The following is a 16,492-nucleotide window of genomic DNA, read 5'->3' on the forward strand; positions in this document are numbered from 1 at the left end:
TTCTATTTCCCGCGAATGCTTTTGAGAGAGAAGGGGATTCCGAAATGGCCACGTCGAACAAGACGACACACTCCTGCTCAGCTCGTGGAAAAACCGTCTCCGCGGGAGAAAAGGAAATCATATGAGGGAATTTTGCCAAGGTTAACGTCGTAAAAATAAACTGTGGCAAAGTAGGTAGTACCAGGTTCGTTCAAATTCTAAAACCAACTTTTTTCTTTGAACTGGGAGCAGAGAGGTTTACTATATGTGGTTAAACATAAGGTGGGCATTATTTATGTATAAAAGGCTTAGATGGCTTCATCATATTATACACAGGGTTTGTATGGTTGCCGCTAGGGGGAGAGTTTTCAATGCTCAAAATGGCGTCGTTTGGTGTGGAAGATTTGCGTGCAATAATTCGTTTCCTCCATGTGCGTAATTGAACACCTATCGCAATTAATCGTCAAATGAATGAGGCATACGGTGATGGCGTAATGGATATAAAAATGTGCCTTCGTGAGTGAAACAATTGAATGTAGACCACAGTTCATGTGGCAATCAATTCAGAAAGCCTATGCCACTGACCATCTGTAATTTTCCTGTGTGTCAATGTGACCCTGACAGAAGCATTTTCGGCGGTCATAGTATCATGAGATTGACATTTCATAAAAAGTTTTACTCTTCATGGAGATTACGTTGAGAAATGACAGAAGTTTGAACTTTCTAGTGTTTGCAGTGTCTATCAAAATATTAGGACACTATAAATTAAATTCACCGAGAACAAATGGAGTAGTTCTGAAATTCTGCTGCTGAAAAAGAAAAAAATAACAGTAATATTTAATATTCTCCTCTACGAGACTCTCGTAGAGGAGAGTAACCATTGGTCATAAAGTGGAAACTCTCAAATTTAATCTTATTCCTCTTTGGTTATAAATTTAGGTCCCCGTCAGAATTAACAAAAAATAAATGTTAAAAAGAATCTTTTTATTGTTACGTACATATTCCAAATTTCATTTTCGATGTAACTTTTTTTTGAACGAGAAACCCGATGTCTTCCTTCCCACGGGATTGCGGGGCTGGCGCGAGAAGTACATAAAATGTTCCGCATGATATGCATACTTAATAAGCTCGCATAATAATAAAATGGATTAATATCTAATTTCATTAAAGTTTCAGTTTTTGTTTGGAATTTTAAATATGTGATCTATTTCAATATTTTTTGGTGATTGTCCGCGACTAACTGAATTGAATATAAACATTTTTTAAATTGAGGATCGGATGATAAGGACCGAATCAAAAATATTTAAAGAGATCTGCGTGCAAACCAAAATATTGATGAATATTTAGGACCTCACTATGGAAGCAAAATTATGAACACAAACCTAACCCGAATAAAAAAATAAAATCAGTTCTTCTTTGGGCATATGCCGGAGTGTGTTAAAAATGGTATTTAATTGAGCTTAATAAGTTACTTATTGCCTACAACTAATATTATTCTTTTACCTAGAGATTTGTTTTCGATTCAAAGATGTTTATCGATCATAACATCTTAATTTAAAAGAAAAAAATCGATTAATCGTCGAAAAATATGGGAAATAACTATTTTTGTGTAAAATAAGCCGTACTTCAAGATCGTACAATTTAGCATTTATCAGATAGATCATGTGCTTTTTATAATTATTTTTCACTTTTGATTAACTCTAGCGTTTTTAAATGAAAGGAAAAATAAACATTTATCATTGAGGCATGAAGACTGTAGATTTTTGAAGGCAATTAACTTAGTGACAAAGACAAAATATTCAGCCGGAGGAGGGAGTCTGCTGGGAAAGCAAGCAATTAATTTCAGATTAAAATGAGATCACTTCTTTTGGAAACTCCGCAGATGTTCCATTATAAACGAAAATCAATATAATTTAATTATAAATTTGCACTGAATTGACAGGGATTAAATGAAACAATAATATTCTTCCGCTTATTCACGACGCCAAGAAAGCGACACCTGTTTGGCACTATTCTCGCCTTCCCACGGAAGATTCGAGCCGAAAGGAATATATGCTGGTTTCTTCGTGTGGAGTTGACTCATTTTGTGTATCCATGCATTCGTCATTGACTAATTATTGATGGAATATCTTGATTTATCTTCTCGTGGTAAAATGAATTTTATGTTTTAATGCACTTTTAGAAGAAAACTTTGTTCCTGCTAAGGCAAATAATTTTACCATGGCAATAGAATTTCAATTGTATCAATAAAAAAGGTGCAGTGCCCCTGTTGGAAGCGACCATCGACGATTCTGCTGGAAGATGTCCGGGGAGATGTAAGTTTTTAAAAGGTGAATTATCTATGAAAACACATCGTAAAGCATGTCTGTGGTTTACAGACCTCAGGGGGAGATGTCAAATTTTTACAATTACTTATATGGAATCGTCCATGGACCTTTCATGATTGCTTTCATATGAGTCCCATTATGGGTTTACGGAATTATAATATGAAGTTAAAAAAGTGATCATCAGTAATCGTTTCCTCATTCAGACGGCACAGTACATTATACATTTATATTAAATTAATGGATTTTATGAAATGATTCAGCATTATTTAATTTAAATTTTGAGGTCAAAGAGCGAAAAATTAACAGAGGTGGTAAGATTACCGAAAAAAGTTACTGGGCTCATTTGCGGCTGCTCTTCTACATTAGCACTCAATTACAAGTATCAATTGCATTGTTTAAAAATAATCGGGTACTTTTACAAATTGATTATACTTTTGATAAAAATTTAAAAGTGGACCAAGATGTAAAATTTGATGCTATGACACAATGCTGTTATTTTTTTTTAACCACAGGGTAAAGAGGAGGATTTTAAAGGAGTGAATACTAAATCATGCGAATAACTATACATTTTGCTAACTGGCAAGTTACTTGATCAAATGAAAAAAAGAATTCTTAATTGAATTTTCAGGGTTAGGTTACTTTAAGCCCATGTACAAAGCTAGTTTTCAAACTTCCAACTTTGATATTGATAGTTCTCGATTGTCAAAATCTGGCGTGCTCTGAACTGATCACGAATGTATTGTCTAAAATTAAAATAGGGAAGTAAGTATTAATTTATGAAAACCATGAGTGTAAGATAACATGTATTATTTAAATTTTTGTAAAGGCAACGATCATAGATACAATATACATTTTAAACCAATTGTTGCCGGCCACTGAGCCATTAATACTCGGCTATAAGAGTATATATATATATATATATATATATATATATATATATATATATATATATATATATATATATCGCGTGAAACCTCATCGTACAAATTTATTACTATAATTTCAGTGATATGGGATTACTTTGAGGTGAAATTACTTTGTACGATGGGGTTTCACGCGAGTGAAGCGAATTGCACACACCGCAGGACGTAAAGCGTGCGTGCGTGCTATATGCGGAGGGTGGTGTCGGCATGGAAAATATCTCAGCCTTGGAGTGGGTTTGCTTACCGGTGCTAGTCCCGGGCACTCGTACACTGTGTAGTCCCCTTCCTCGTTCTCCTCCTCGCTGTCCACCTCAGACACGGAACCTCGTCGCTCATTCGAAGCCCTGCTGCGGGAGAGAGGAAGGAAGACGAATGTATGAGACACGCATGTTTCTATATTTAGGATCGCTATTTGGAGTGAATTTCTGGTTAATAGAATGACCGGTTTGCCATAAAACACTACAATTTATTGCTAATCAATTCAAGTGTGGAAAATGTTATGTTGACTGATTAATCGGACCGAATGATTGACCATCAAACTGTACTTACCACCTGGAAAGACTACTAAACAACACTGACGTAACTTCATAAAAAGATTTATGTTTCTAATTTATTAAGTTTGGGTATAATTTGGTAGGTATACAGCGGATTGGAAAGGAGCATTAATTATCACACAGGATATATCAATTTTGGCCAGCGGTTCTGACGAAACTGAAATCTACGACCCGTTAACCAATTGGGTTGATACTGTCATATTCATTTAATTTGAATAAATAGTTAGGGCAAAGTTATGGGAGTAATTTTGACCAAGTCAATGATTTCCATGGCGATAAAATGTATTTTGAATTCCCATGAATTTATTCAGGCAACATGCGATCGGTCAAGCCTTAAAAAGCCAGCTTCTGATAAAACGTGGTCATAAAATACCCTATTGTGATAAATTTGGTCGTAAAATGTGCTTAAAAAAACTGTGGGATAGCATATTTTCTTCATTTCCACGAATTCACAAACGGTTTGATTTTTCACCGTGGCACTGAATAAAAAAATAATAGATCTGATACGATGACTCGTAATGGCAGTCGCTCTAATAAATGACTGCGACTTGTGTTGACTACAGAGCTTGGAAAGTATTTTTCTTTCGAGATTCACCAAATACTGACTCTTTTATGAGGAACCCGGGGTGTTCTAACAAGTTGGCGTTGATAATCAGACAGATCAGATGGCGATCAACTATTTTTCACGGTTATTCTGCTGAGCTGAACCGTTTTCATCTGTTAACAACTATTCTGTGGTTTAGAACGTAAGCAGGTAATTTACCGGTTGTAATTTCGCGGTATTCACCTTAACACTTCAAGCGGTCATGCTCTTGACTTGGCCACCTATTGATGAAGATTAAAAGCACAAATTATTAATGTTTCCATCAACTCTACATACCAATATTTCTGTGCATGACCTTTGAATTCACGTTTTTAATTTTCTATATTACTCGACAATGTATTGCTAATTTTATTTTTAAAATTCTAACTTTTCAGTTGACAGTGTACCGAATTTTGTGCCGCAATTGATGTCTTGCATGTATGAATACAATTATTTCATGTAAAATTTAAAAAGTTGCATTTAATTTGTTCTCGTACAGTTGTGACAAAGGGATGATCTGAACTCTAAAGTTACTTCCTATCAATAATATCACTCTCTACTCCGACATTTATCCTCTAAATGAAGATTAAAATCTATTTCTTGAAGGCTAGGAGCGAGCGATAAGTTCTTTACGTCATCCGTTGAAAGGGTTTTTCATCTGTGTATCCTATATAAAATTCAATAAGTGTAGATCGGTTCCAACGCCGGATTTCTCACTTTCCTTCTCCCCAACCTTTAGCGTTCAACGCCCTATGGAGACGTTTAGCCTAAAACTCCGACACGGGCAGGAAACCCTAGAATAATGTGCCCACGTTATTAGAAAGAATTGGTGGTATAGAAACACTTGTATAACGGACCAGAGTTGCTCAGAAAAATGAAAGTTTAGAGCCACGTTTAAACTCTTTGGGTAGATATGTCAAATGTTGATGACAATTTCCAAAGGAATTGGGAAATTTAAATGAAGATTAATTACTTTTGCATGAATTGATCGTCGTATTTTGGATTTTAAAAGATCTTAAAATCTCAAATTTGCACACGATTTGCAAAATAAATGACTTCCGTTCAGCCAATATACGTTTTAAAACATTCGTCGGGAAATTTAACAATTCTGCTGCATAGATACTTCGTTGAAAATGGTAACATACCAGCATATTTTGTTTGCTTTTTCCATGTTCCATAAAACGGGCCGACAAACACGTAGGACTCCCTGTTAGCTCTACATTATCCAAAGTATTATTATGTACTCAAACGTCAATGTTTACACATTAATTAGACCCTGAAATTATATTTTGCCATTTCTAAGCCTTGCCAGATATACACCCACAATTGTATGAGCAATTCCATTGTTTTTTTCTTCCCAGTTCAGAGTGAAAGATACAATTTCTTTGGGTAATTTTTTTTGGACCTCATTGTAAAAGCTTTCATTAATGTTCATTTACGAGACTTACGTGAACTTAAAAATGCCTCACATGTGCACATATTGGGTTAAAAAAATTGCGATTGATCTAAGTGACTTGATATCGCCGAACTATATTTATATGCATTTTATTTATGAAGATGGATGCACAGAAATGTTTCCCCCAGGACACGAGAGAATATTGTGTGATCAAGGGCCATCCGCGTCTGACATTCCATGCATTTTTGCTCGATTCCAATATAGGGGTCGGAATTTATGCACCAATAAACCCCAGGGAGGGTGCGATAGCGGAGAAGGACACGTGAATTCCACGCGACGACAGCTGTATCACCGCGGGCTCTCGCTCTGAGCTAAATTATGCTCGTGACTAATATTGTAGTGCATACAGTCGAGTGGTGAGGAGAATATTTAAAATTTCAAAGCGTTTCTCGTTGAAAATTGACAGTTAATAAGATAGAGCTTACGAAATCAGAAGTTCACTCCATCATCGACAGGACATTTTGTCCAATAGAAATCCGAAACTAGAGCATATGTGATTGAAACAGAGGCACGGATTCAAATTCAAACAATACCATCCTTGTACAGGCAATAGAATACCATGCGGAATCTTAATATTTTTTATCCACAATTTATTTAAATCATATTCATGTTTGTCGAATTAAAGAAAGCCTATTCGGAGTCGTATTCTACATTAATATTATCAAATTAGGCTCATTTGATCACACTACGAACCTTTGAAAAGAGCATTCGTTTGAAGATGAACACAACACCTTTAATTCACCATACGGAGGTGAATCGAATACAAGTTTTGCTAAGAGACGAAAGAAAATTTATGTATCAAATTCAATAGGTAACTTAGAGAATGCAGTGTAAGAAATTTGACGGACACTTCTAAAACATATCCATTAAACATAAGCATATCACAAACGTAAATATTTCTAATAAAAATATCCATATGAACATATTATTTAAATAGGTCGAATAGTGTATCTAAACCAATGTTCTAACTAGAGCGCGTAATAAAAGTTCTATTGTTCGTGAGGTTCAATTGCCTATTTTGCCTGCCTTCATTTATTTCACGTTAAGGAACCCACGAAAACTTAATATTCATTTTAAAAAAGTACAAAAATTGAACTTTCTTTGGACTTAATTTGATATTTTGACTCCTTGCAGATCCGCATAATTATGCGACCCGCTAGTTGCACCGCAGTTATATCTGCTTCATCATCATTTCACTTTTTACATTTCGCAATTATTTCTATAGAAGAAATGGATGAAAACTTGATTGAGATAAAAAAACATTCAAATAATGTCAATTGCGTCATATCGGGTGAAAATTTCCAGGTAGACATATAATCGTCTTAATTGTGGGGCATCATAGAAAACGTTTAAATGAACAAAATATTTTGAGTAACAGCGTATGAAAGTTGTTAGTCTAGAGTTTTGCAAACTATTTAGAAATTGACAAGCATAAGAATAGGATATAACTTATACATTGCGGTTTTAGAACTCCACAAACTTCAGATAGGCATTCTATTTAAAATAACTCGTAATGTAGTGTAGCTGCTAAATGCTTCAATTTTCATCTTCATACATTGCTCCCAGAGATGATATCCGTAAATTTAGTCTATTTCACCCCAATAAAATTATACATAAAAAGTTTCCGCTTGAAAATGAATAATCTGGAATGGAAGACGGGCGATGACTTTCGGGAGAAAATTCACCATATCAGGCGAGATAAGGTGTGCGAGTTCAATCATTTAAAGGTAAAACTCAAAATGGTAGGTTGGGTGCGCAATAAAACTTACGTCAATAGAAGGAAAGGAAGGGAAGTAAAACCCTCAGCATATGCATACATAAATAATGCTTGTGGGGATAGGTTTGCACAAATTGGAATGGCGAGGGTAGCGGAGAATCGATATGACGTTTGGGGAAAAAGGAAGGCATATCAGGGGAAAGGAGCATGTTGATCAGGGAATGGGATTCGATTGAGTCGGTGGGGGTTGAAAGAAGCCAGGATAAGAGGTCAATGCGTGAGGAAAGGGTATTGACTGAACAGGTAAAAGTCGGTCAAATATATTTTTTCCATTAAAGTACTATAATGGGATTCGTGTTTAAGGAAATTATCGGAGATTTTCCACACGCTTTTTTTCGTGAAAAACCTCCTTGCATTTTAATTGCCATTCCCCATACGCTTGAATATATTTTGAATAAATATCTTCGTCGGATAAATTTTTTTGGATCCACAATTTGCCATTATAAATTTTTTGATTGGATATTCGCAGTTTTGAAATTCTTCGCCTTCAATTATTTTTTAAAATTTACTAATTTAGTTATTTTATTTTTTAATTAATCTCTGCAAATGATCACCTCATGATTCACGGCTCTTGCTAAGAATTAAAATATAATCTAATCAAAAAAAAAGGACAAAAAAATAATACAACAATTTCAGAGTGTAAAAAACATTCGCCTCGACCGGAATTCGAACCCAAATCCCTCCCGGATGCCCGGTATAGTAATTTAGACAGTTGATCTACCGAGGCTTCCTATAACACTACGAGATTTTGGGGGATTGAAAGAAACAATTGTTACATTGTAATGCACATTTAGCGGATGACTCTGTATCTCCCGCAGGAATTATTGGAATTTGTCAAAGGTAAAACACACCTAGTGTTTAAAGTTATCTTTCACCTCTTGGATTGTGGCGCATCGCACACGAATACGAATACCTGTGACATTGTATGTACCGTTCGAGATTCCTTCACAACATCTTGTTCCTTTCAAGCCCCAAAAATCTCGGAGTGTAAGAGCCTCGGTAGCTTAAATAGCTCAAGCACTCGGCCTGGCATCGAGGGACATGGGTTCGAATTCCGGTAAAGGTGACTCATTTTTACACTCTGAAATTTTTGCATTGTAATACACATTTAGCTGATGACTGCGTTAAAAATGTCTGCCGCGGCCTCTCCCGTCGTTACTTGGAATTCGAACCAATAATGCCGAATCAAGTGCAAAGATAGGGTGCTCGCGGTGGTCTTTGCCGGATTTATGGGCCAAATAATGCGACATTTAAGCCAATGAATCTCAGAAATACATATCCGAGTATTCTTCCTTAGAAAGATACATTAAGTGTTAGATTATTCAGAAAAAACATCGGAAATGGACGATAACATTAGATTTCCTGCCACCGTCAGTATCACTCACTATGACGTTGTCCTCTTACCTGCATTGAATTCAACCTTTCCATCTCTGTTCGCCGCAAACCCCTTCCTTTTCTCTCTTTTCCTTTAACAACTCTTCCCCGCCATTTGCTTCGCTCTGCCGCCACTCCATGCATAAATCATGTGTCGTGCAAATGCACCTGTTTCTCTCAAACACGCCCGCGGACAGCTGCGAAAGTACTCCGATGCGGAATATTTCGGAGGGCAGGAGGGGGTAGTTCTAGCACACGAAAGCGCCTCGTTTCTTGTGAATTACCCTTGTTCGTAAAATTCTTTTTTGACGACAACGCTCAACCAAAAAAAAAAACGATCGGCGCGAAAGAAATGAAAAAAACGACACATGGGAGCATTAATGCATATCGTGGTGTCATTATTGGGTTCGGGTTCTGCCACCAGATGGAACTAAACCACGGGGTTGCTAATTTCAACAGTGTCAGGCGTTATGTGATGGGGCAGCATGACGTAAAATTGATGTTAAGTAATGGGAGAAAGCCATATAATCTTGTCGTATCGTTTAACCTATTTGTCCAAACGACCCACTATAACCCCTCCTCCAAATTGGATATTAATAGACATGGACAACATAAAATATGCCTGTATACTTAATCAGTATGCCTGGTAAGGGCGCCAAGATGTTATGAAACGTGGACTTGGCGGTAAATAAATAAATAAAGACTGAAACATCTGTGGTTCCCATATTTTTTATGGGTTTTATAGACGGAAGGGTGAAAAAATAACAAAGTTTAGTAGGAAGGGAGGAGGCGTTATTTAACTACTCAGCCAAAGGGTTTTAGTCATTGTTCAGCGCACTACCGAATCAGTGTGATGGGAATGGGAGGAGTTTTTAACCTTAAGAAAATAATGAAATTTTCTAGACATGAGGAGGCTAAGAAAAACATAAAAATAAAGGGACATATATAAGACCATGTAAAACAGTTCGAATTTTTCGTAAAATGTTTTGAATGAGGGCGGGTAGAGTGGTGGGGGCATTAAAATCAGAGTTGCGTTAAGTAAAGGAGTGTTTACAAAGGAGCGGGAGTTGATGACAGACACCATAAGAAAATATATAAATTAAAGGAAAGTAAAATTTTAATATGAAGCATCATTTTTTATATAGCTCTGGAAGTTGGGCATTGAAGCTGGAGGAAAAGCGTATTAATTTAAGCTTAGACAGGTATGTTGAAGACCTTTGAGAGGTGGGGAAAATTAAAATAGACGGATATAAAAACCAACGATGAAGTTCAAGGCATGGGAAGGCAAAAGAAAAGGATATTGGGAGAAATTCTAAAAGGCAAGACAAGCAGATACAGTAAGTACTGAGAGACAATCGGATGCCGAAGACGGTGATAAAGGGGAGAGTGCTGGGAAATCGAGGCAAAGGTAGGAAAACAATACAGGGTTCGTCCGGAAAATAAGTGTACTGAGCTCAGGAAAAAAAATTTATTACACTTTTACATATCTTAAGCTAATATTCCTCAAAATAGGACCCTTGTGAGTCGATACACTTGTTCCAGCGGCGTTCCCATTCCTGGAACGCTCCCGCGAAGGCATCATCGGGAACCTCTCGAAGACACGTCGTCACGGCCTCTTTGACGGCGTCCAAAGTCCCGTATCGCGTTCCTTTCAAACTCCTCTTTATCTTCGGGAACAGAAAGAAGTCCGGTGGTGCCAAGTCCGGGCTGTAGGGCGGGTGCGGCAGCGTTGCCACGCCGTGCTTGGCCAAGAAGTCCGACACGACAAGCGCGGTGTGAGACGGCGCATTGTCGTGATGCAGCCGCCAGATGTTTCCCATCTGTAATTGCTCCCTAATAATCTCGTGCACTATTGTTTTTGGCACATTACACTGCTCTGCTATCATCCGAACACTAAGACGACGATCAGAGTTCAGTACATCGCGAACTTTCCGCACAATTTCGTCGGTGAGTGTCGTTGATGGGCGTCCAGGCCGTGGTTCGTCGTCGACCTCTTCTCTGCCCTCCACGAACATCTTGTGCCACCGAAAGATCATGTTTCTGGACATGGCTGACTCCCCGTAAGCCTGGTTAATCATACCGACAGTTTCGGTAGACGATTTCCCAAGCTTTACCGCAAATTTGATGGAATAACGCTGCTCCAAAAACTTCGGCATCGTGTTCCGTGAGGTGGGTCGAGCGTGGAGGTTCGCGTTAACAGAGCTCCTCACTACACCACAGCTCAGAGCCGACTGCCTTTTTCAGCGTCGCTTGCCAACATACCCTCCTCCAATCGCAGCCCGTCAGAGCGGTGCTGGGCGCGCCTGGAGCGGCGGGAAAAAATCAGTACACTTATTTTCCGGACGAACGCTGTAGGTATTTTGGGTGAAATGAAGGGAGGTAGAAGGTATGCAGGGTATAAGAATGAGTCATTTTAATATGTAGCATGGGATTTAAAGAACGGATGAAAAGGAAAGGGGGAGGAAGCAAGGACAAGACTATTGGAAAGAAGAAATGAGGAAAAAAAGGATTAAGAGGGTTGGAATTTAACGACATAATATCATGGTACAGAATTTCTTACAAAGCAGGAAAGAGAACTGGATAGCGCGCAAGGGTTTGTATAAAACAGGTTCCACAATCTCCGAAAAGTATTGAATGGGAGTGCGAACTACTAGCAGACGATATAAAATGCGCACACGAAACCCGACTATGGGTAACGTCTTCAAGGCGTTTATGGGTCGCACTTAAAGTCCTGGGAGGTCGAGAGACAATTTTTTCATCGTCCAAACGCCGTCGTTTTTAACGATCTCGCGGATCCGTGCGCAGAGAGCAGAGTTTTGGCCGAAATTGAGTCCCGCTTCGGATCCGTCGATGGGAAAGTCTGCGGCGGCGGGAGACGCGTCTCTTGACGGGTTCGATCCCTGTCCCTGGCAGGTAATTTGCGGGCCATTGTCTCCCCGAACCCGTTCAATTTTCCTCACCCATCCGGGACACCCCAAGGGCGAGAGGGCACCCCGAGGCGAGGCAGAAAATTATTTGGATCCGATCCGACGCAATTCCATCAGCTATTTTTCATTCCCTACGGTATTTACCACTCATGTATTATTATTATTAGCAGTATTCCACTACGTTATGGTGGGTTTTCGATTAACCCCAGCACTGAAAACTATTGTACTCATAAACCTTACGCTGAATAACATAATAAAAATGTCCTTAATCCATTCATATTACAATAGCTTGTACTTTTGATGTGAATTACTTACTCCCTTAATTTCACCCAAAAGCTTATTATTATTCTCCACATACCTTGCTATCCCAGAATTATTCTTTCTATCACCGCCTTCATGTGGAATAAATTCCACTAATACCCACGAGAATGCGACATAAACGTATGCTCACGGCTTCAGTTTAAATACGAAACGATCCTATTGCCTGTGTCATTCCCAATTACATAGCACCCAAGATTTCTTTCGAATGTAGTATCGACGCTACACTGTAGCATTAACCTCCTTGTTCGTACAAACACGTCCCAATTCTCACATATCACGGACAAAACTGGATATTGGCAATGTTATCGTAATTGCACCCATGAATTAGACCGTTAAATGGACTGAGTCGGGATTGAAATTCCACAAATTTAACTTTCCAATTAGGACGGGGAACATAGTTACCACGGCTGCTTAACGGCATACTAAGAAAGCACGCAGCCTGGCCGTGCGACGCAAAATAAAGACGTCTTCTACGTTCATACGACAGGGAAAAGTTAGTTGGAATAATTTACCGCGTAAATAAAAAGCAGAATTTTCCTCGCCACCATTAATAGAAACAATATGAGCCACGTCCAGAGGAGATGGTTCCAAATGATTTCCCCAAAAATACCGACAACGATAAATAAGCAGATAAAAACTCCCATAAAAATGAGAATTTAAGTGATGATGACATTTTAAAAGGGAAGAGTACGTAAATGTACAGGCAAACAAAATATCCTCAAATAATAGTAATTGAAGGAGGAAAATTTATGGAAATGGTACGCTGTGTGGATGAGACCTTCCCTCTTTACATATTTTCTATTTTAACAATAACTGATGAGCCATAAGAAGTGGAAAATATTACAATGCTGCAAATGTTCTTTTTAAAAACACTCCGCTGTATTATCTTGGTCAATCAAATAAAATTAGCTTTACCCGGAGTTTTTTTTAATGGTAGAACTTGTCGGCCTAATGTGCAATAAATGTACATTTTTCGTGTGAGAATGCTGGTTTTTTCCCTGAGTCAACATTTGGTTTCCCACCAAGTTTTTGCAAGAAGAAAATCCTTTTTTTCCACATCTAGTTCTGCATACTTTTAACCCTACTTAATTCCACCCAATATGCTTATCGTTTTCCTCACTATACCTCGCTGTCTCAAACATTTTCCCAATAACAATGGTAACATAAAAATATAACATACGTTATCATAATGAAATAATATTATTTCGCGAATATCTGAGATGGAAAATAAGACAATCAAAGAGAAAAGTTTGAAGAAAAAATATTTCGTAAATTATATCGTACGCCAGCTTGATTTCATAGCTTTTTTGAAGAGACGTGTGAGACAGTAGTTCATCAGATTAATGTTAGCTGGTCTTATTTATTCAACAGACTAATCTCTTAAAACCCTTGGACTTACCTATCTATTTTGGGTGAATGTGAATGAAGTTATAGGCAAATTAATTAATGTAATGAGTTGGAGTTTGTAAATAAATTTTATAGCAATAGAGAATTATAGCTACGCTCTCGAATTAATGGACTTTGGAAACGGGTCGGGTTCAAATTGGAGTTCTAATGTGAACCTTTGTCTTCAAGTGAAGAATATCCTGTAGTGTGTATATTTGCGGGGCAACTATCCAGTGAATAAGCACGATATTAAGACCCTGCACTTAAAAAAAGCCTCTTTATTTGGTATTAATTACACCTTTGGTTTGCTCTTAAGTGTGCTGTTAAAACGCCCGATAACTCTTCTTAGAATAATAATTTAAGAGCAAAAGTGTAACAAGACAGTCAAGGGAGCCAAGCAAATGATTTTTAACCGTAGGGTTATAAAAAATCATAAACAAAAGCTTGACTTTGTGGTTGATCTGAAGTTCTGTAATGGTTCAGTGTCTGAGTTAATAGTGGAGTAAATATTTCCTTTTACTTCTGTTCTTAACGCCGATTTTTAGAGTGTTGAAATGCAATTTTTACCTTGGTCTCCATCTGCTCGACAACTTCATACCATTGAAAAAAAATGCGGAAATTTACCGTGGTAATAAACAGAGAACACTGCTGTGGTAGCACATATCGACCGATTAAAGTTGTACGGCAGATAAACACACCCACTCAAACTCCCAACTATTCAATAATTACGATGATTATAATGGACAGAAATCAAATGTAGGCGGATTTAAAAAAGATTTTATTTCGCTCGTGAATATTTCATTGGTATTTTACCATGAAATTGAAATTGAAAATTTATGCATTCAACTATACCCAATGCACGGTCACAATTGCTATTGATGTAATCTTCAAAATGAATGCTACCTTTAAACTTATAAAACAACGAAGGCGATATTTGAGGTGAAAATATTTTTAGACCTTGTACTCCGCTAAATATTTCCATTGAGCAAAAAAAATCAAATATATTGTGTCAAAACATTTGTATAAATCGTGTAAAAACCATTCGGAAAATTCAGTTAGAACTTAGAAAATTTTCAGTTAGAAAATCAAAATAACTACTAAAGAAATCATAGAGGTACTCTTGAAATACACGCTTTTCCCTCTTTCAACGTCAATGTACGCGTCATTATTTAGTAATAGTGATTCAATGCAATGGATTTTTATTTACCTAATATTCAAAAATATGAACTCATTTCTAAAATTTCAATCTTTTTATACTTTATTACAATCCACCAATTCTAACTCAATTCAAAAATTTAGTTTGGTTACGTTTCAAATATGTGTTTTACGCAAAAAACCTTTTTTCCCGTCAAGGTTTGATTATTTTTTTGCCAATAACGGGGAATTTCGTATTTACACTCGTTTTTAAGGTTTGCGAGTATTATGCTCCTTGTTCTAGTTCCTTTAAAATGAGCGTAGAGAAGGGTAAAATATTCCGATATGAATGTCGATATTTTATTGGAAAAACTAAAAAATTCCAACCTAAGAACGCCTAAGACTATTATAAAGTCGGATATATAACCTGGTAAATTTTAATTTTATATATTAATCATATTTTATGATTGTAAAATTATAAATTTAGATATTATTGTTTGCAGTTTTACATGAAAATGAAATTAATCGGTATTTAAATATATAATATTACTTATGGTTCACAAAATGCTACGAGCGCCAACCGTCAAACACACAAAAGTCATCGTAGATCACTTTACTGGATTTTCAAACTCCAGTGGAGTGTTGAAATAATTTAATAATTCTTTCTACGTTTCCCATCTAGAGCTGTGTATTTGATAAAAACTCAAGAATATCAAATAAACCCCAGGTAATTTCTATGGGAACTTCTTAAGAATTCCTTAAAGACTCCACAAATACTATTGTCGTTGTAACTGTTACGTTTCTTATTTGTACATATAGTAATTTATATAGAATGTTTTAAAAAACTCAGTTGATATTCCAAAAAAAAACCGTTTCAACATTTAACACTAGGAAGCCAAATGTACCATTTGTCCTACTTCGGTTTTGCCAATTTGCTCGTGACCTTGTTGTGGAGCATTTATGAATTTCAATCATCATCTTATTAAAATAATTTGAAACTGAACATGCTATCTGGCCTTTCCTCATCAATGAAAACAGCACCACCTCTAACTAACAAATGCAACGCCATTTTGATACATACCACTACGGCATTTCAGGCGTCCGAAAAAAGGTCTCCAGTCCGGGGGAAGAAGTGCTAAAGGAAGCCTAAATTCGAGTTCCTAATCTACTCTCTGTACAAGTACACAGTAATAAATTAAAACAGACGAGAAAATGTTAAAATTGGGCATCATTTTTCTTTGGCTGAAAAGCTTAAGGGTGAAAATAGAAAAGTAAAATTAACTGCCTCTCCAACCTTTCCATGGCTATGATCTGCTGCTTCTGGTGCTGGTAGTGGTACATCTGTGCCGACTGCGCCAGCCTCCGGTCACCGGACGTCAGCGGGGACGTGGAACCCCCCGAGTGTGGGGTGGGGGAGACGGCGGAGGCCGCAGCCGCTGCGGCCGCCACAGCCGACGCCTCCTGGTTGGGACCCGTGACGCCGTAGGCCGGGTACTCCACGTCCGCCGCTGCCTTGGCGTTCCTCTGCAACCTAGAGAAAGGCGAAAGATAAGGAGAGAGATAGGGAATTATCAATCACCATGTTGCATCCTCACACGAGGTGTTATGACGTAAAACACTAATCCACGCACATGGATTTATTGCTCATTTTTCTACCACCACATTTTACTCTTAAAATGGTGCACATGGAAACGAAGTCATTGCACTTTGTTAGATTAAATCACGAAAATCAAATATTTAATTTTCTTATT

At 37.4% G+C, this 16,492-nt stretch overlaps 1 protein-coding gene across 3 annotated transcripts in view; it reads right to left on the minus strand.

Annotated features, from left to right (window-relative positions):
• The window catches only part of LOC139691872 (uncharacterized), a 694,584-nt gene that overhangs the window by 8,815 nt on the left and 669,277 nt on the right, over window positions 1-16,492 (minus strand). For 2 of the 3 annotated variants that reach the window (XM_071589794.1, XM_071589792.1), the window contains exons 6-7: window positions 16,036-16,272; window positions 3,474-3,576 (exon numbers count right to left, since the gene is read on the minus strand). In XM_071589794.1, the coding sequence (XP_071445895.1) occupies window positions 3,474-3,576; window positions 16,036-16,272 (340 nt within the window). The remainder of the gene's footprint in view (window positions 1-3,473; window positions 3,577-16,035; window positions 16,273-16,492) is intronic. The other variant, XM_071589793.1, reaches the window with a different exon arrangement.

Source organism: Hetaerina americana, unplaced genomic scaffold, assembly GCF_022747635.1.
Source record: "Hetaerina americana unplaced genomic scaffold, ioHetAmer1.1.p SCAF_4, whole genome shotgun sequence".
NCBI lineage: Eukaryota > Metazoa > Arthropoda > Insecta > Odonata > Calopterygidae > Hetaerina > Hetaerina americana.